At 38.4% G+C, this 21010-nt stretch overlaps 1 protein-coding gene across 5 annotated transcripts in view; it reads left to right on the top strand.

The window, feature by feature from the left end:
• The window catches only part of SLC44A5 (solute carrier family 44 member 5), a 395909-nt gene that overhangs the window by 306229 nt on the left and 68670 nt on the right, over positions 1-21010 (top strand). For all 5 annotated transcript variants that reach the window (XM_082686570.1, XM_082686574.1, XM_082686573.1 and 2 more), the window contains one exon: positions 17195-17279. In XM_082686570.1, coding sequence (XP_082542696.1) covers positions 17195-17279 — 85 coding nt within the window. The remainder of the gene's footprint in view (positions 1-17194; positions 17280-21010) is intronic.

The raw sequence follows: 21010 nt of genomic DNA, 5'->3' as shown, positions 1-21010 counted from the left end.
TTTTTTTCAGTCCTGAGTCTGTCAATTCTGGAAAACTAGGATTCTTATTAGCCCTGGAAAATTTTCTTCAGTTATTTCTTTGCTGTTTTCATTCTTTCCATTTTATTGGTTGTCTCTTTGGAATTCTGTTATTCATACCTTGGACTTCCTGGATTAATTTCTTTTCTTTTCTTTTTTTTTTTTTGTTTCACATTTTTATTTAAATATCAGTTGGTTAACATACAATGTAATGTTAATTTCAGGTGTAGTTCAGTGATTCATCACTTTCTATAATACCCAATGCTGCTCACAACCAGTGCCCATTTAACCCATCCCCCCACCCATCTCCTCTCCAGCAACCCTCAGTTTGTTCTCTATAGTTAAGAGTTGGTTTTATGGGTTACCTCTCTTTTTCCCCTTTCTATTTATGTTTTGTTTCTTAAATTCCACATAGGACTGAACTCATACAGTATTTTTCTTTCTCTTACTGATTTATTTCACTTAGCATAATACTCTAGTTTCATCTACTTTGTTTCAAATGGCAAGATTTCATTCTTTTTAATGGCTGAGTAATATTCCTGTGTGTGTATATGTGTGTGTGTGTGTGTGTGTGTGTGTGTGTGTATGTACACACACCCCAAATATTCTTTATCCATTAATCAGTTGAGGAGCATTTGGGCTCTTTCTACAATTGGACTATAGTTGATAGTGCTGCTATAAACATCGCGATGCATGTATCCCTTCAAATGAGTATTTTTCTATTTTTTGGGTGAATACCTAGTGGTACCATTGCTGGGACATAGACTAGTTCTATTTTTAACTTTCTGAGGAGCCTCCATACTGTTTTCCAGAGTGGCTCCACCAGTGTGCATTCCTACCAACGGTGTAAGAGTGTTTCCCTTTCTCCACATCTTTGCCAACATTTGTTGTTTCCTGTGTTGTTATTTTTAGCCATTTTGACAGGAATGTGGTGATATCTCACTGTAGTTTTATTTGCATTTTTCTGATGAGCAATGATACTGAGCAACTTTTCATGTGCCTGTTGGCCATCTGGAAGTCTTTTTCGGAAAAATGTCTGATCATGTCTTCAGCCCATTTTTTAACTGGATTATTTGTTTTCTGAGTGTTGAGTTTGATAAGTTCTTTTTAGATTTTAGATACCAACAGTTTATCAGATGTGTCATTTGCTAATATCTTCCTCCATTTCATTGATGCCTTATAGTTTTGTTGATTGTTTCCTTTGCTGTGCAGAAGATTTTTATCTTGATAAAGTCCCAATAGTTCATTTTTGCTTCTATTTTCTGTGCCTCCCGTGACAGGTTTAGTAAGAAGCTGCTACAACTGATGTCAAAGAGGTTATCATCAAAGAGGATTTTGCTGGTTTCCTATCTCACATTTAGGTCTTCAATCCATTTTTATTTTTGTGTATGGTGTAGGAAAGTGTCCAGTAAATGGCATTGCTTATGGTTTTCCCTATCCATTCAAAAGAGTCTTTTTTGTAGGGCTGGTGTAGTGGTCATGAGTTCCTTTAATTTTTGTTTGTCTGGGAAATTCCTTTTTTCTTTCTATTCTGTCTGATTGCCTTGCTGGATAGAGCATTCTTAGTTGCAGGTTTTTTTCTTCAGTATTTTGAATACATCATGCCAGCCTCTTCAGGCTTACAAAATTTCTGCTGAAAAATCAGCTGATGGCCTTATGGGATTTTCCTTGTATGCACCTGTTTTCTTTTGCTGCTTTTAAAATTCTCTACCACTACTTTTTGCCATTTTAATTACTATATATCTTGGTGAGGACCTTCCTGGATTGATGTTGATGGGAGTTCTCTGGGAGTTTTGAATCTAGATTTCTGTCTCCTTTCCCCAGATTTGAGTTTTCACCTATTATTTCTTCAGATAAATTTTCTAGCTCCCTTTTTTCTCTGTTCTCTTTCTAGGATCTGTATAATGCAAATGTGGATACACTGGATGGTGTCACTGAGGTCCCTAAGTCCTTTTTCATTTTGTATTATCGTTTTCTCTCACCTGTTCAGGTTGATTCCTCTCTATTAGTCTGTCCTCCAGATCATTAATTTTTTTTCTCCATCTCCTCTAGTCCACTATTTATTCCATTTAGTTTTTTTTTTTTTTAATTTTTGTTATTTCTTCATCTCTGGTTTGTTTTTGTTTTCTGTCTCTTTGTTGAGGGTCTCATTGAATTCCTCCACTCTTTTCTCAAGTCCACTGAGTATTTTTGTGTCCATTATTTTAAATTCTCTATTTAAGAGAAGGTATATATATATTATTTCATTACATTTAGTGCTGTAACTATAATTTTGTCCTTTTCTTTTATTTGGAACGAGTTCGTCTGTCTCCTTAATTTGTGGAACTCTGTGTCTATTTTTATGTGTTAGGAGAGTCAGCTGTATTTCCTGCTCTTGAAAGTAATGGCTTTATAAAGGGGAGGTCCTGCAGTGCCCTGTCCTGGAATGTTCTCCATTTACCAGAACCTGGCACTTTAGGAATGTCTCTGTGTTTTGGGTGTGCCCTGCTGTGGTGGCTGAGCTGTATTTGCCTTTAGTCCAGTTATCTGCAATGGCTCTCTCCTTGTGGGCAGTGTTGTGCCCTGTGTTAGTGGACTAGTCTGCAGCCATCTTGCACTTGAGTTGAGTCAGACTAAATGTTTGCCAGAGATGCTATAGCACCGAACTGTAAGGTTCTCTCCTCTCTGCTGTCCCTTGAGAAGCTTTTGTTGGTGAGAAGGGCCAGTAGTCAGGCCAGATGTCTGCCCATCCTAACTTTGTGGCCAAATTCAGTCTGGTATGTGTGGTTATCACCCCCTTTCACCTGGGCAGGAGTCACTTTGAAGTTGTGCTGGCATCTCTCAGGGCTGCTTGCACATTGCCAGCCTCATGAGAGAACTTTGAATGGTCTCTCCATGGTTGTATTGGAGGGGGCAAGTCCACAGGGGAACACAGGGGTGAGGTGCACAGTGTCAGGAAGCTTTGCACAGGTCTGCTTGGGAGTGGCCCTAGAATAAAGGCTTGGCTGTGGAGAGGCATGTCTGCTGGAGACTGTGAGGGCAGGGTACAGTGTTAGCAAGCGAGGATATCAAGTGTTGGCACTATGTTGGTTAGACACATTAGAGAAGGCTTAAGTACATGGTACATCACAGTTGTCCCTGTGTCTAAGCTGAGGGGCATTGTAAGGGGAGGAATGACACCTGTCCTCTTTTGTTCTTGGTGAAATCCCCCCAAATCCCTGCCCTTCCAGCCTTCACTCCCAGATTAGTAAACAAATCTCCATCCTGTGTATCCCAAGTGTTTTTCAAACTGCTGCTTCTATACTATACCTTAGTGGGACTATTTGTTGTGCTATCTTTTTAAGGGTGGGGAGTCCGTTTCCTCCTGTCTTCCAGGCTCTCCCAGCTCTTCCAGAGTCCACCCTGATGACTTTTACAGTTCCAGGTATTAAGCCCCAGTGACTGTAAAAACTCACAAAACTCATTCTGTCTGGTTTTCAAAGTCAAATGCTGTGGTGGTTTATCTTCTCCATGCAGATTCTCTATGCCTGGGATACCTGGTTTACTTGCATTGTCCCTCTGGGGACAGTCCTGTGGGTCTGTTTAACTCCTCTCTGTATCTCTGTTCTTCCTACCCCCTTCAGGGTGACCTCTTCTTTACATTTAGCTTTGGAGAATCTATTCTGCCAATCTTTTGGTCATTTTCTGGATTATTTATATTTATGGGGGTGTTCTCTTGTATCCATGGGATGTGGGGAGCTTAGGGTCTTCTTACTCTTCCATTCTCCTCATTTTTTTCATCTTTAAAGGCTTTATCCTCTATTCCTTTGTAATGTTATAATATTTTTATTTTATGGACAGCCTGCTTGAATTACCTTGAAAATACTGGATTTTCTTTCAAGGTCCATACTATGGACTAAATTATTTTGTTTCATTCAGCATCAGTTTTAGTTTTTTTTTTTTAATTTAGTCTTTCTCTTTCATATTCTGATTCCTCCTTACATTTCTGATTCTACTTGATTACCCATTATTATTTTTTAAAAAAAATAAGTCACCTGTGTGAATTGGTCCCACAGCTATGTTAGTAAGTCAGCTTTCCATGTGAGACCTCTGCCCTGTAGAAGGTAATGAAGCCATGTTTGCTGTTGTATGTCACTGCAGCATGAGCTCATGGGAAGCTGGCTGTCAGGCATGTGCTTGGGAAAATGCCAGAATATGAAGGCATGTAGGCTGGGACACCAAATTCCATAAAAGCCTTTGCTAACCCCAGAAGGTTCATTCCATAATGGAGGCCTCAATTTTGCATGTTTTTCTTGGATGCTGGAATTCTAAGTGCCGAGATACGGGAAAAACAGAGAGATGCTGGTTTGTACTATAGCTCTGTACTTTGGTGATCAGCCACATTTTTCATTTTCATCTCCGAATCCAGCATCTTGTGATTTCTAACAGGGAAGTTGTATTTCACCCTTTCCCTTCCCCTCTGTGGTGCATTCATCACTCAACATACTCTCATATGCTTTCCATCTTCCAGAAATTGTGGAGCTCTCATACAGTTGTGAACAGATCCTGTCTTTCCCACTTTCAGCTGGTGTGGTGAGGTTTATTCCTTTTTGTACTTCCATTCTTTTATTTCTGTGAGTCTCAGGAAAGAGGAGAGAAGGCTTAAGTGCATGGTACATCATTTTAAACTAGTAGTTTGCAGTTGATTTTACTTTGTTTTTTCTTGATGGAAATACAGTTTGTTAGTTACTCCCTCATTCACTCCCATGGCATTGCTCAGTTGCAACCACCATCCCCAAGGCTGTACCTGAGGAATATGAGGTTCATTGAAGTTTGTTTTTGTTTTCTAAGATTTATTTTAGAAAAAGAGTACATGGGTGGGGGAATTGCAAAGAAAGAGCACAGAACTCAATGTGGGGTTTTGTCCCAGAACCCTGAGATCATGACACTGAACTGAAATCAAGAGTCAGGGGCACCCCATGAGGTTCACTAATGTTTAAAGATATCAGACCAGGGTTGAATGTAGATTTGTCCTGGGAATCTAAGGAGGTTTCTTTCTTTCTTTCTTTCTTTCTTTCTTTCTTTCTTTCTTTCTTTCTTTCTTTCTTTTTTTTTTTTAAGATTTTATTTATTTAACAGACAGAGATCACAACACAAGTAGGTAGAGAGACAGGCAGAGAGAGAGGAGGAAGCAGGCTCACTGCTGAGCAGAGAGCCCGATGCGGGGCTCGATCCCAGGACCCCGGGATCATGACCCGAGCCTAAGGCAGAGGCTTTAAACCACTGAGCCACCTAGGCGCCCCTCTAAGGAGGTTTCTAAGATGAAACAACATTTTACTCTGGAGTTATTCTCATTCATTCAGCAACACTTAATAAATATCTAGAATGGGCCAAGTACTAGGATAAGTGTTGGAAAAGTGGGATATAAAGGTGAAAGAGGTATAAACCTTACCCTTGACAATAGCATAATCTGGTGAATAACTTGAGCTTTTGTAGCATTTTGCCATTTGTAAATCAATTTTACCTATAGGGGACTCTTGACACTTAGTGATTTACCATTCACAGTTTTAATTACTCCCAAGGAACTCCAATAATGCATGACATGCAATAATTTATTCATTTGCATAGATGCAAATTCAAATCACATGTACCACAAGACTGTGTGGATGATAGGGCTGTTTGGTGAAAGAGCAAAGTTGGCTCTTGTGGAATCATGAAGTACCTATGTGCATACTATGTGTAAGATGATGGCAATATTCTTGAGTCTCTGAACTTGATAGAATTATAAACATGAAATGGGTTTATTTTTCCCCTATCCTTGCCTTGAACAAAGTTCTTTCAAGTCTGTCTTCTTACTTCAAGGTCTCTGGTAGATTCTGTATTTTTCCAGACCCTTTCTGTTGTTAGAGTTTAGTGTCACCCTGTATAAACTTTGACTCTCTCTTCTTCCAATCCCCCAGCTCAAGTTTGAACTCTGAAAGGGAACTGAGAGAGGAAGAGAGGGCCTGGTCTGCTGTTTCCCTTCTCTTCCTTCTCTTTTGGTTCTGGCTCTTTCATTGTGTTATGAGGGACGGAAGGAGCAGGAGTGTCTGGCCATGGCTCTAGTCCCATGTGGCTGTTGCTACTACAGTGAAGACATGATTAAATAGACATCAACACCTTCTTTGGAGTAAGCATCTAAAAGTTGGCTCTCTCATGGGGATTCTCGGGGGGAAACTCCTTACTAAATAGTACTTCAATTTGAGAGATCAACTCTGGCTTGTCACCCCCCAAACCCCTTCAGCTCCATCTCTGGTGATGCACCTTCTGTCTCTTGGTGTCAGATGAGGTATCACCAGGGAAGTACAAACCCATTTGCTTGATTCTACATCCTTCCGTAAGAGGCTACTTCAGGGCTGCCCTCTTTCTGTGCCATTGGCTTTTCTAACCCTCTGTGGTCTCTTCGGGTTTCATTTCTCACTTCTAACATGGGCACAAAGTAAGTCGGCCACAGAAGAGATGTACAATTGAAAATGAGATGCTGGTCTGCCCTTCCTATAGGTACCTTCAGTTTTTATGAGAGGTTCTCTCAGAGCTCTCTGCAATTTGGAATTGGGAAAAAATTCACCCATTCTAGGGGAGGAAGAAGGTAGAAATGATGCAAGAATCTAGCCAATATTTATTGTGGAGAGCTTTCTTTATTTTTACATTTGGATCCTACTTGGCAATTCTGAGTCAACAATCTATTATACATTCTGCTGTGTATGCAGTTACATTAATTAATGGGGACTTAACAAATGCTTGAATGTTTAGGGCTGTGTTTCTCAAGGTATGGTTTATAAACCACTAGTATCTAAATCTGGGAAGGAAGTGGAGGGAAGATGGCAGAACAATAGGGCCCTTGTTTCATCTGCTCCCTTGAATTCAGCTAGATATCTATCAAATCATTCTGTATGCCTGAAAACTCAACCTGAGATCTAAGAAAAGAATGGCTGCAATTCTACAAATAGAAAATCGCCACTTTCTGCAAAGAGAAGTATGGAGGTGTGAAGTTAATCTTAACCGTCATATTGGAAGAAAAACTGTAGGGAGAGGGAGCCTCTGTAAACTGACAACTGGAAAGTGATATAGCAGCAGAGCATAAAATCGGAACTTTTGGAAGTCTTCTCAGGTGAGTGACATCTCTGCCTAAAAGGTGTTCAGGCGGTGAAGTGGGGCAGAAAGATAGGTAGGACAGTGTGGTCTCAGGATCCCCAGGGTCACAGAAAGAATGGGGGTGCCTGAGTGCAGCAGAGTTCCCAAGCATTGGAGCAGGAAACCAGCTATCATTAGCAAGCCCCAGAGTTGCCTCTCAACTAGGTGGGAGACCAGTCCTGGGAGGACTGGTACACTGCAGGAGTCTGTGGGCACTGCAAGAGTCTGTGGAGTTTGATGTACAGAAAAGTGATTACCTGCTTTTCCCTGAGAGTACACTGAAGAGTGGGGGCCACAACCATTCAGCCCAGGAGCTCTGGAGATAGGGTTGCCACCATTTTTTTTTCCCCAATCTAAAATGGCATGAAAAGCCTTCAGGGAACAAAAGCCACTTAGAGCAACCCAGAGCAACTTATACTGAGCCCAGCCCCCTGGCAGGGGATGGTGTAAGTCTGCCCAGGAAAAGACACCTGAGAATCAGCACAGCAGGCTCCTCCATGGAAGATCAGCAGAAATATCAGGCGAATACAAAGTTTATGGATCACACAGAATGAAAAGCTCCTGCAGTAGGGGAAAATATATATAGAATTTGAGGGGTTTTTTTCTTATAGTTCCTTAATCTTTTAATTTAAAATTTTCTTTTTCTTTTGATTTTCTGTTTTTCCCTTCCTTTAATTTCTTTGCAGTGTAAAAGAATTCATTGTTTATGCACCACACCCAGTGCTCCAGCAATACACGCCCTCCATAATACCCACCACCAGGCTCCCCCAACCTCACACCCCCCACCCCTTCAAACCTTCAGATTGTTTTTCAGAGTCCATAGTCTCTCATGGTTCATCTCTGCCTCCAATTTCCCTCAACTCCCTTCTCCTCTCCATCTCCCCATATCCTTCCTATTATTTCTTAATGCTCCACAAATAAGTGAAACCATATGATAATTGACTCTCTCTGCTTGACTTATTTCACTCAGCATAATCTCTTCTAGTCCCATCCATGTTGCTACAAAAGTTGGGTATTCATCCTTTCTGATGGAGGCATAATACTCCGTACTATATATGGACCACATCTTCCTTATCCATTTATCTGTTGAAAGGCATCTTGGTTCTTTCCACAGTTTGGTGACCGCGGCCATTGCTGCTATGAACATTGGGGTACAGATGGCCCTTCTTTTCACTAGATCTATATCTTTGGGGTAAATACTCAGTAGTGCAATTGCAGGGTCATAGGGAAGCTCTATTTTTAATTTCTTAAGGAATCTCCACATGGTTCTCCAAAGTGGCTGCACCAACTTGCATTCCCACCAACAGTGTAAGAGGGTTCCCCTTTTTCCACATCCCTTCCAACAGTTGTTTTTTCCTGTCTTGCTAATTTTGGCCATTCTAACTGGGTGTAAGGTGTATCTCAATGTGGTTTTGATTTGAATCTCTCTGATGGCTAATGATGATGAACATTTTTTCATGTGCATTAGCCATTTAGATGTCTTCATTGGAGAGGTGTCTGTTCATGTCTTCTGCCCATTGCTTGACATGATTATCTGTTTTGTGTGTGTTGAGTTTGAGAAGTTCTTTATAGATCCTGGATATCAGCCTTTGTCTGTACTGTCATTTGCAAATATCTTCTCCCATTCCATGGATTGCCTCTTTGTTTTGTTGACTGTTTCCTTTGATGTGAAGAAGCTTTTGATCTTGATGAAGTCCCAAAAGTTCATTTTTGCTTTTCTTTCCTTTGCCTTTGGAGACATATCTTGAAAGAAGTGACTGATATCGAAGAGGTTACTGTCTATGTTCTCCTTTAGGATTCTGATGGATTCCTGCCTCATGTTGAGGTCTTTTATCCATTTTGAGTTTATCTTTGTGTACGGTGTAAGAGAATGGTCAAGTTACATTCTTCTACATAGAGCTGTCCAATTTTCCCAGCACCATTTATTGAAGAGACTGTCTTTTTTCCACTGTATATTTTTTCCTGTTTTGTCAAAGATTATTTGACCATAGAGTTGAGGGTACATATCTGGGTTCTTTACTCTGTTTCACTGGCCTATGTGTCTGTTTTTATGCCAGTACCGTGCTGCCTTGGTGATCACAGCTTTGTAGTAAAGCGAGAAATCAGGCAATGTGATGCTGCCAGTTTTGTTTTTGTTTTTCAAAATTTCCTTAGCAATTTCGGGTCTCTTCTGATTCCATACAAATTTTAGGATTATTTACTCCAGCTCTTTGAAAAATACCAGTGGAATTTTAATCAGAATGGCATTAAAAGTATAGGTTTCTCTAGGCAGTATAGACATTTTAATAGTGTTTATTCTTCTGATTCAAGAGCATAGAATGGTCTTCCATCTTTCTGTGTCTTCTTCAATTTCTTCATGAGTGTTCTGTAGTTCTTTGAGTATAGATCCTTTACCTCTTTCACAGGTATCTTATGGTTCTTGGTTCTATAGTAAATGGAATCATTCTCTAATTTCCCTTTCTATTTTTTCATTGTTAGTATATAAGAAAGCAACTGATTTCTGTACATTGACTTTGTATCCTGCCACGTTACTGAATTGCTGTATGAGTTCTAGTAGTTTGGGGGTGCAGTCTCTTGGGTTTTCCATATAAAGTATCATCTCATCTGTGAAGAGAGAGAGTTTGACTTCTTCATTGCCAATTTGGATACCTTTATTTCTCTTTGTTGTCTGATTGCTGTTGCTAGGACTTCTAATACTATGTTGAACAAGAGTGGTGAGAGGGGGCATCCTTGTCGTGTTCCTGATCTCAATGGGAAGGCTGTGAGCTTTTTCCCATTGAGGATGATATTTTCTGTGGGTTTTTCATAGATAGATTTTATGAAATTGAGGAATGTTCCCTCTATCCCTATACTTTGGAGCGTTTTAATCAGGAACGGATGCTGGATTTTGTCAAATGCTTTTTATGCATCAACTGCGAGGACCATGTCGTTCTTCTCTCTCCTCTTATTGATTTGTTCTATCACATTGGTTGATTTGCAAATGTTCAACCATCCTTGCAACCCAGGGATAAATCCCACCTGGTCATGGTGTATAATCTTTTTAATGTGCTGTTGGATCCTATTAGCTAGGATCTTGTTGAGAATCTTAGCATCCATATTCATCAGGGATATTGGTCTGAAATTCTCCTTTTTTGGTAGGGTCTTTGCCTGGTTTGGGGATCAGGGTAATCCTGGCTTTATAAAAAGACTCTGGAAATTTTCCTTCTGCTTCAATTTTTTGAAATACCTTCAGGAGAATAGGTGTTATTTCTTCTATGAAAATTTGGTGGCATTCCCCAAGGAATCCATCAGGTCCTGGGCTCTTGTTTTTTGGGAGGTTTTTGATCACTGCTTCAATCTCACTACTAGATATTGGTCTATTCAGGTTGTCAATTTCTTCCTGGTTCAATTTTGGAAGTTTATAGTTTTCCAGGAATGCATCCATTTCATCTAGGTTGCTTAACTTATTGACATATAACTGTTGATAATAACTTCTGATGATTGTTTCTATCTCCTTGGTGTTGGTTGTGATCTCTCCCTTTTCATTCATAATTTTATTAATTTGGGCCTTCTCTCTTTTCTTTTGGATTAATTTGGCCAATGGTTTATCAATCTTATTGATTCTTTCAAAAAACCAGCTTCTAGTTTCATTGATGTGTTCTACTGTATTTCTAGTTTCTATCTCATTGATCTCTGCTCTAATCTTGATTATCTTCCTTCTTGTGTGTGGAGTTGGCTTAATTTGTTGTTGATTCTCCAGTTCTTTAAGGTATAGAGACAGCTGGTGTATTCTGGAATTTTCATTTTTTTTGAGGGAGGCTTGGATGGCTAGGTATTTCCCCCCTAGGACCGCCTTTGCTGTATCCCATAGGTTTTGGACCAAAGTTTATTCATTCTCATTGGTTTCCATGAATTGTTTAAGTTCTTCCTTGGTTTCCTGGTTGATCCATGCATTCCTAAGCAAGGTGGTATTTAGCTTCCAGGTATTTGAGTTCCTTCCAAACTTTTCCTTGTGGCTGAGCTCCAGTTTCAAAGCCCTGTGATCTGAGAATATGCAGGGAATAATCTCAATCCTTTGGTATCGGTTGAGCCCTGATTTGTGATCCAGTATGTGGTCTATTCTGGAGAAGGTTCCATGTTCTCTTGAGAGGAATGAGTATTCTGTTGTTTTAGGGTGGAATGTTCTGTGTGTACCTATGAGGTCCATCTGGTCCAATGTGTCATTCAATGCTCTTGTTTCTTTATTGATTTTCTGCTTTGATGATCTGTCTATTACTGAGAGTGGTGTGTTAAGATCCCCTGCTATTAATCTATTCATTTCAATATGGCTCTTTATCTTGATTAACAGTTGTCTTATGTAGTTGGCTGCTTCCATATTGGGGACATAAATAATTACAATTGTTAGATCTTCTTGGTGGATAGACCCTTTAAGAATGATGTAGTGTCATTCTGTATCTCTGAATATAGTCTTTAGTTTAAAATCTAATTTACCTGATATGAGAATCACTACCCCAGCCTTCTTTTGAGGCCCATTGGTATGAAAGACGCTTCTCCATCCCTTCACTTTCAGTCTGGGTGTATCCTTTGGTTCCAAAGGGGTCTCTTGTAGACAACATATGGATGGGTCCTGTCATTTTATGCAATCTGAAACCCTGTGTCATTTTATGGGCACATTTAGGCCATTCACATTGAGAGTGATTATTGAGAGATACATTTTTATTGACACCTTGTTACCTGTGAAGTCTTTCTTTCTATACATTGCCTCCATATATTTCTGTTCAATGATATTCTTAGAATTTTTCCTCTTTTATAGAACCCCCTTTAATATTTTCTGCAATGTTGGCTTGGTGGTCACATACTCCTTTAAACCTTGCTGGTCTTGAAAGCTGTTTATCTCTTCATCCATTTTGAATGTCAGTCTTACTGGATAAAGTATTCTTGGCTGCATGTTCTTCTCATTTAGTGCCCTGAATACGTCTTGCCAGCCCTTTCTCTGTTTTTCCTTTTCAACTAGCTTCTTTTTTCAACTCCTTATGTCTTTTTTCGATTTTCATTTTTACATATACATTTTATAGATATATTCTTCATTTCTGGCTTCTTTTCACTGTATTCAATTTTGTGCGTGTGTGTGTGTATTTCCTTTCTTTCTTTTTTTCTTCCTTTCTTTCTTTCTGTCTTTCTTTACAGTTTTGGGATCAGGTGTCTTCTAACAAACAGACAAAAGTGTATCCAGGACCCGGGTAGCACCTTGTTCTACCTGTTTGATTATAGTCTCTATTCCCACCTTTTTTTCTTTTCTTTTTTGGTTTTTAATCTCTTCTGATTTGCCTAGTGTATATTTTACTGGGGTCATGGTTGATATTTTTTTTTTATTTCTTTTTGGTTCTCTTGTTCATCTGTTCCTTCTCTAGACAAAATGAGCAGAAGGAAAAATTCCCAGAAAAGAAGAACAAGAAGAAGTAATCACTGTAATAGACTTAATAAATATGGATATTGGTAACAATGTCAGAGCTATAATTAAGAACAATGATTATAAGGACACTAGCTGGGCTTTAAAAAAGCACAGAAGACATAAGAGAACCCCTTTCTGGAGAAATAAAAGAATTAAGCCTTAATCAGATTGAAAAGGTTAATGCTGAGATGCAATCAACAATGGAGGCTCTTACTGCTAGGATAAATAAGGCAGAAGAGAGAATAAGTGATATAGAAGATAAAATTTTGGAGAATAAAGAAACTGAGCAAAAGAGAGATAACCAAATACTAGACCATGAGGTCAGGATTCAAGAGATCAGTGATAATATAAAGCAAAACAGGATTATAATTATTGGTATTCCAGAGGAAGAAGAAAGAGAAGGGTAGAAGGTAGGTATCTTTGAGCAAATTATAGCAGAGAACATCTCTAATCTGGGGAAGGATATAGGCATTCACATCCAGGAGGCAAAGAGAATCTCCCTTAAAATCAATAAATATATATCAGCACCCTGACAAAAAACAGTGAGGCTTGCAAATTTCAGAGATAAAGAGAAAATCTTGAAAGTAGTTTGAGACAAAAGGTCCTTAACCTAATAGGGTAGAAACATTACACCAGCAAAAAACTTATCCACAAATATCAGGAAGGCTAGAAAGGGCTGAGATGACATGTTCAGGGTACTAAATGAGACAAATATAAAGCCAAGAATACTTTATCCAGCGAGGCTGTCATTCAGAATGGAAGGATAGCTAAAGAGCTTCTAGGACAAACAGAAAATAAAAGAATTTGTGATCGTTAAACCAGCCCTGTAAGAAATATTAGAAGGGACCTCTCAAGTGAAGAGAGAGCCCAGAATTAACATTGACCAGAAAGAAACAGAGGCAATACACAGAAGCAGTGATTTTACAGGTAATACAATGGCACTAAATTCATATATTTCAATAGTTACTCTGAATGTAAATGGGCTAAATTCTCCAATCAAAAAACACAGGGTATTTGACTGAATAAAAAAGCAAAACCCATTGATATGCTGTCTGTAGGAGACTCATTTTAGACCTGAAGACCCCTCCAGACTGAAAGAGAGTGGAGAATGATTCATTATGCTAATGGACATCAAAAGAAAGCTAGGGTTGAAATCCTAATGTCAGACAAACTAGATTTTAAACCAAAGACTGTCATAAGGGATAAAGAGGGATACTATATCATACTTAAAGTGTCTATCCAACAAGAAGATCTAATAATTATAAATATTTATGTGCCCAACATGTAAGCAGCCAATTCTATCAACCAATTAATAACAAAATTAAACACATTGATAATAATACAATAATAGTAGGGTATTTTAACACCCCACAGATCATCTAAGCAGATTAACAAGGAAACAAGGGCTTTGAATGACACACTGGACCAGATGGACTTCACAGATATATACAGAGCATTCCATCCTAAAGCAACAGAATACATATTCTTTCTGAGGGCACATGGAACATTCTCCAGAATAGATCACATCCTGGGTCACAAATCAGGTCTCAACAAGTAATGAAAGATTGAGATTATTCCTTGCATATTTTTAAGCCACAAGGCTTTGAAACATGAATTCAATCACAAGAGGAAATTTGGAAGGAACTCAAATACTTGGAGGTTAAAGTACATCCTATCAAAGAATGCATGGATCAACCAGGAAATTAAAGAAGAATTTTAAAAATTCATGGAAACAAATGAAAATTAAAGAACAAACAAACAAACAAAAACAACCGTGTTCAAAATCACTGGGATACTGTAAAGGTGGTCCAAAGTGAGGAAGTACATAGCAATACAAGCCTTTCTCAAGAAATTAGAAAAGTATGAAATACACAAGCTAACCTTACACCTAAAGAAGCTGGAGAAAGAACAGCAAATAGGGCCTAAATCTAGCCAGAGATGAGAAATAATAAAGATTGGAACAGAAATCAATCAAATTAAAATCAAAGGAGCAGTAGAACAGAAGAACAGTAGAAGCTGTTTTTTTGAAAGAATTAATAAGATTGATAGACCTCTAGCCAGACCTATCAAAAAGAAAAAAAAAGCCCAAATTAATAAAATCATGAATGGAAGAGGAGAAATCATGACCAACACCAAGGAAATAGAAATTATAAGAACATATTATGAACAAATATACACCAAAAAACTAGGAAACCTGAAAGAAATGGGTATATTCCTAGAGATGTATAAACTACCAAAACTGAACCAGGAAGAAAGAGAAAACATGAGCAGACCCATAACTAGTAAGGAAATTGAAGCAGTAATAAAAAAGTCTCCCAGCAAACAAGAGGCCAGGGCCAGATGGTTTCCCAGGGGAATTCTACCAAGCATTTAAAGAAGACTTAATACCCATTATTCTGAAGCTTTTTCAAAAAAAAGAAATGGAAAGACAACTTCCAAATTCTATGAGGTCAGTATTACCCTGATCCCAAAACCAAAGACCCCACCAAAAAGAATTACAGACATGTCCCTGATGAACACGGATGCCAAAATATTCACCAAGATACTAGCCCATAGGATCCAACAGTACATTAAAAGGTCCTGGTCACCAAGACCAAGAGAGATTTATTCCTGGGCTGCAAGAGTTGTTCAACATCTGCAAATCAATCAGAGTGGTATGCTACATTAATATTAAGTAATATAGATATTTGTAAATGACAAATCAAATAATTGATTTGCAAATCAATTTTCAAATGACAAATCAGATAAAGGGCTAGTATCCAAGATTTATAAAGAACTTATCAAACTCAACACCAAAAGAACAAATAATCTATCAAGAAATGGGAAGAAGGCTGAACAGACATTTCTCCAAAGAAGACCTAAAAATAGCCAACAGACACATGAAAAAATGTTCAACATGATTTGGCATCAGGGAATAACAAATCAAAACCACAATGAGATACTACCTCACACATACTGGGTCACACTCAGAATGGCTAAAATTAAGTCAGGAAACAACAAATGTTGTCAAGGATGTGGAGAAAGGGGAACCCTCTTACATTGTTGGTGGGAATGCATGCTCGTACAGCCACTCTGGAAAACAGTATGGATGTTCCTCAAGAAGTTAAAAATAGATCTGCCTGAGACGCAGCAATTGCATTACTAGGTACTTACCCCAGAGATACAAATGTAGTGATCTGAAGGGGCACATGTACCCCAATTTTATAGAAGTCCACAATAGCTGAACTATGGAAAGGGCTGAGAATGTCCATTGACAGATGATTGGATAAAAAAAGATGTGGTGTATACATATACATGCACACACACGTGCGCACACACACACACACACTCACAGAGGAATATTACTCAGCCATCAGAAAGGATGAATAGCACCATTTACATGATGTGGTTGGAACTGGAGGGTGTTAGGCTGAGTGAAGTAAGTCAGAGAAAAGACAATTATATGGTTTCATTCATATATGGAATATAAGAAAGAGCATAAAGGATCATAGAGGAAGTGAAGAAAAACTGAATGGGAAGTAATCAAAGGGAGAAAAACTATGAGAGACTCTAAACTATAGGAAACAAACTGAGGGTTGCTGGAGGGAAGGGGGTGAGAGATGGGCTAACTAGGTGTTGGGCATTAAGGAGGGCACGTGTTGTGATGAGTACTGGGTGTTACAACTGATAAATTATTGAACTCTACATCTGAAATTAATGATATATTATATGTTGGCTATTCAAATTTACATAAAAGTAATTAGAAGAATAAATCCACTGGGGAGAATAGGGGGAAAAATGTGAATTCCAGAATTCTCAAGGGTTGAGGAAGAGTCAGGAATCATGATTTTCAACAAAGATTTCAAATTTTAGAAATACATATTGGAGTTGGACAGCCACTTGTCTTGAGTTCACTACATATTCTCTTATGTCCTTCCAACACAACTGTGAAGTTAGTAGGGCTGGTATTATCCCCCATTGTACAGATGAAATTGAGATTCAAAAGAGAATCATGGATTGCTAAATGGCAGATTACTACTCCACTCAATGCTAGTGATAGTGAATATCACCCTGCCCCATTATTATGCTACTGCCCACAATTTCAAACAGAACATCTCACTGAATTTATTTATCTTTTTTTAGTTCACTAAAGTGATACCTTTATTTTAGAAAATCCATAAAGGCACAAAAATTAACTGAACATGTTATCCTGCTATTCATATATATTAATTTGTTTCTATATATGTTTTATCTGTTTTTGAAAAACTAAAATCTAATTATATTTTAATACTTTTTAGTGACCTGCTTCCTAAAATTAATGTATTGTGAATTTACCCATCTGTTAAACATTTTTTTCAATATTATTTTCAATGGTAATATAGTCTTCCTTGTGGACATAAAATTCTGTAACTAATCTACTGTTGATGGACAATTTCATTATTTCAATTTTTTATTATTACAAAAAGTTTTGAATGTTAGGCAGCTTAAAGGGGAGTTATGGACTATAGTGTAGCTATTTGGGGAAAATGAAGCCAAATTTTAAAGGTCATTATATTAAAGGTGTACAGGGTCTGAAATGATATAGACTATTTCCACCATCACTAAAAAGATTATTTTATGCTGTTTTCTTAACAGGAACAAGACCATTTTGTTTTACTTTAACTTGTTCAGCTGTACCAGTCCTTCCGTGGTGGTAAACCTACAGTGCCCTACTACACAGGTAAGGCAGAAAATGTGTTTCAATTTTGAACATTCTTGGATAAAAGAATAAGCAATTCCATTTGAATCCTGTGTGTATACTTAATGATAAATTTATGGAAGATGGGAAGACATAAGTATGAGCACATGTTTGTTCATATACCATCAAAATAAGGCAGGATTAATTATTGTAGTATCACTAAAGATTTTCTTTGACCACCTAATTTTATAAAATGAACAAACTGCTGTACTGAGAAGTGGCATTTTTTTCTCAAGGTCAGTATTAGGAAGAGCAAAGCTAGCTAGTATAATGAATAAACTTGAGTTTCTTAAGTGTCTTAACACAATAAAGCTTATTTCTGGTCATGTTACAGTATAAGGCTGGTGTTTGTGGTCAGTAGGCAGCTCTTCTCCAAGCTCCTTTCACCTGGTCGCTCTGCCTTAAGACCTTATCATCTGTATCTACCTGCCAGAAGGAAACATAAGACAAATAAGCATCCCTGCTGTTTTTTAATTTTTAATTTTTTTATTAACATATAATGTATTATTAGCCCCAGGGGTACAGGTCTGTGAATTGCCAGGTTTACACATATCACCGTACTCACCATAGCACATACCTTCCCCAGTGTCCATAACCCAACCACCATCTCCCTGCCTCCCTCCCCCCAGCAACCCTCAGTTTGTTTTGTGAGAATAAGAGTCTCTTATGGTTAGTCTCCCTCCCAATCCCATCTTATTTCATTTATTCCCTTCCTACCCTCCAAACCCCCAACACTGCCTCTCAACTTCCTCATATCAGGGAGATCGTATGATAACTATCTTTCTCTGATTGACTTATTTCATTAAGCATAATACCCTCTAGTTTCCATCCACATTGTCGCAAATGGCAAGATTTCATTTCCTTTGATGGCTATGTAGTATTCCATTGTATATATATATATATATATATATATATATATATATATATACCTCTTCTTTATCTATTCATCTGTTGATGGACATCTAGGTTCTTTCCATAGTTTGGCTATTGTGGACATTGCTGCTATAAACATTCAGGTACACGTGCCCCTTCAGATCACTACGTTTGTATGTTTAGGGTAAATACCCAGTAGTGCAATTGCTGGGTCATAAGGTAGCTCTATTTTCAACTTTTTGAGGAACCTCGATGCTGTTTTCCAGAGTGGCTGCACCAGCTTGCATTCCCACCAACAGTGTAGGAGGGTTCCCCTTTCTCTGCATCTTTGCCAGCATCTATCATTTCCTGACTTGTTAATTTTCGCCATTATGACTGGTGTGAGGTGGTATCTCATTGTGGTTTTGATTTGTATATCACTGATGCCAAGTGATGTGGAGCACTTTTTCATGTTTCTGTTGGCCATCTGGATGTCTTCTTTGCAGAAATGTCTGTTCATGTCCTCTGCCCATTTCTTGATTGGATTATTTGTTCTTTGGGTGTTGAGTTTGATAAGTTCTTTAAAGATTTTGAATACTAGTCCTTTATCTGATATGTCATTTGCAAAGATCTTCTCCCATTCTGTCAGTTGTCTTTTGGTTTTGTTAATTGTTTCCTTTGCTGTGCAGAAGCTTTGGATCCTGATGAAGTCCCAGTAGTTTATTTTTGCCCTTGCTTCCCTTGCCTTTAGTGTTGTTCCTAGGAAGAAGTTGCTGTGACTGAGGTGGAAGAGGTTGCTGCCGGTGTTGTCCTCAAGGATTTTGATGAATTCCTTTCTCACATTGAGATCCTTCTTCCATTTTGAGTCAATTTTTGTGTGTAGTGTAAGAAAATGGTCCAGTTTCATTCTTCTCCATGTGGCTGTCCAATTTTCCCAACACCATTTGTTGCAGAGTCTCTTTTTTCCATTGGACATTCTTTCCTGCTTTGTCAAAGATTAGTTGACCACAGAGTTGAGGGTCTATTTCTGGGCTTTCTATTCTGTTCCATTGATCTATGTGTCTGTGTTAATGCCAGTACATACTGTCTTGATGAGGACAGCTTTGTAATAGAGTTTGAAGTTTGGAATTGTGATGCCACCAACTTTGGCTTGCTTTTTCAACATTCCTCCGGCTATTCGAGCATCTCTGCTCTTAAAATCCTTGGCTTAGAAGTGTTCTTGCATTGCATTTCTACTTAAACAACATGATTATTATTTTTATATGTTCACACCTAGGTGCAAAGGAAGGACTAAAGGAATGCCACTGTGGGATAAAGCACAGACTTCAATGGGCAGTTAGTTGGGTCTTCCATAGTCTAACCCTCTTTCCTCCAGAATGTTCTTCTTCCCAAGGGAGATAATCCAGCATCCCACTTAGTACTATCTTTAACCCAAAGTCCAAGGATCTCTGGGTGGTAAGTCCTCTTTAAGGTCTTTACATTGAATGCACAATGGAGAATGAGGCTCGGACTATTAGAATACAACTCCAGATAGGAAAAGGAGGAGTGATAAATGCACAGTGGTTTCTGGTGCATGGCACTGGAAAACATTCTTATTCAACCTGCATTATATTCCCCATTTCATCCTATAGTCCTTTACTCAACTACTTGGAAGGTTATTTCCTGTCTGCTATCCTCAGACCACATCATTGCTGAGCATTGGAGATATATGCTCTTTTGAGGGCCATAGAACTTTGAAGCTCCCTTCCTGTTGTGCAAATTTAGCACGTCAGAGATTATTTTAACAAAGGCCTTTTCATATTAGGTCATGAAATCTTTGGCAGCATAACTGCCTCAAAAATGTAATAGGCTTCTACCTTATTTGCTTCCTCTTTGCTCCTTGTACTAGTAAATCACACCCAAAGATCTTCTCTGATCTAGTTGTAAATCTGTTTGCTTGCTTTCTTCCTCATTTCTCTCAAAGAATTTTGATATCTTATTTCCTACTGAGACAAAAGCTAACTTGAGATATTGGCTCTTAGTTCTGTGACTACCTCTATCACAAGACTTCATTTTCTATCACAGCCACCCACTCCCAAGATCAAATATTTGAACTCTTCATATCAGTAGTTACCACCCTTCATAATCTCAATTTCAAACATCCCTATATCTGACCATCTCAGTCCCTCTAACATTCCAATTACAATCCTTCTATTTCCCCGGGACCTATAAATCCCTAATGTTAACCCTTTCACAGTATCCCTTAGTTCCCTCATGTTTTCATTTCCATCTCTGTCTTAGATTTCATGACTCCTCTTTAAATTCATTCCCTTATGTAAACCCTCAATTCCTTTGCCCCCTCCCAAGTAGTTGTACTTCCTTACAAAATTTCAATCCTTAGCTAAGTGCAACTCTCTGCCTATTCTATGTCTAAATGCAGGTAGCTGTGAATTTTTGGAGAAAACATATATAATAGTTCTTCTGATTCAGAACCACTAATTTCAGTGGGCCCTAGTGTTATCCCACAACCATGCTACAAACCCCTTGTCTATTCACTAGCCTAGCCTTCTAAAAAACAATTTCACAACTTTTCCTCTTAAACCTCTAAGAACTCTGTGTCAATCTCTTTGTCAACCTCTGACTTTTCTTCCTATTTCATTGAGAAAGTGTAAGCATTCAGAAGACAACTCTTAAAAGCTCCTACAGTAATATCCTCTTGCCTACCCGTCATCATTTGTGTTCATTTATTTGTTCAGCTTTTCCTTGTCATAATGTGGATGAACTGCATGTGCTCTTAAGGTCAGCCCATCCGTTTGTGCATTATATCTCACACATTCAAGCACAGCACTCCAGAAATTTTCTGTTTTTTTTTTTTTTTAAGA

The sequence above is a fragment of the Mustela nivalis genome, assembly GCF_964662115.1.
Source record: "Mustela nivalis genome assembly, chromosome: 10".
NCBI lineage: Eukaryota > Metazoa > Chordata > Mammalia > Carnivora > Mustelidae > Mustela > Mustela nivalis.
Note: the sequence above shows the minus strand (reverse complement) of the source record. Positions and strands in the feature narration are given on the sequence as shown.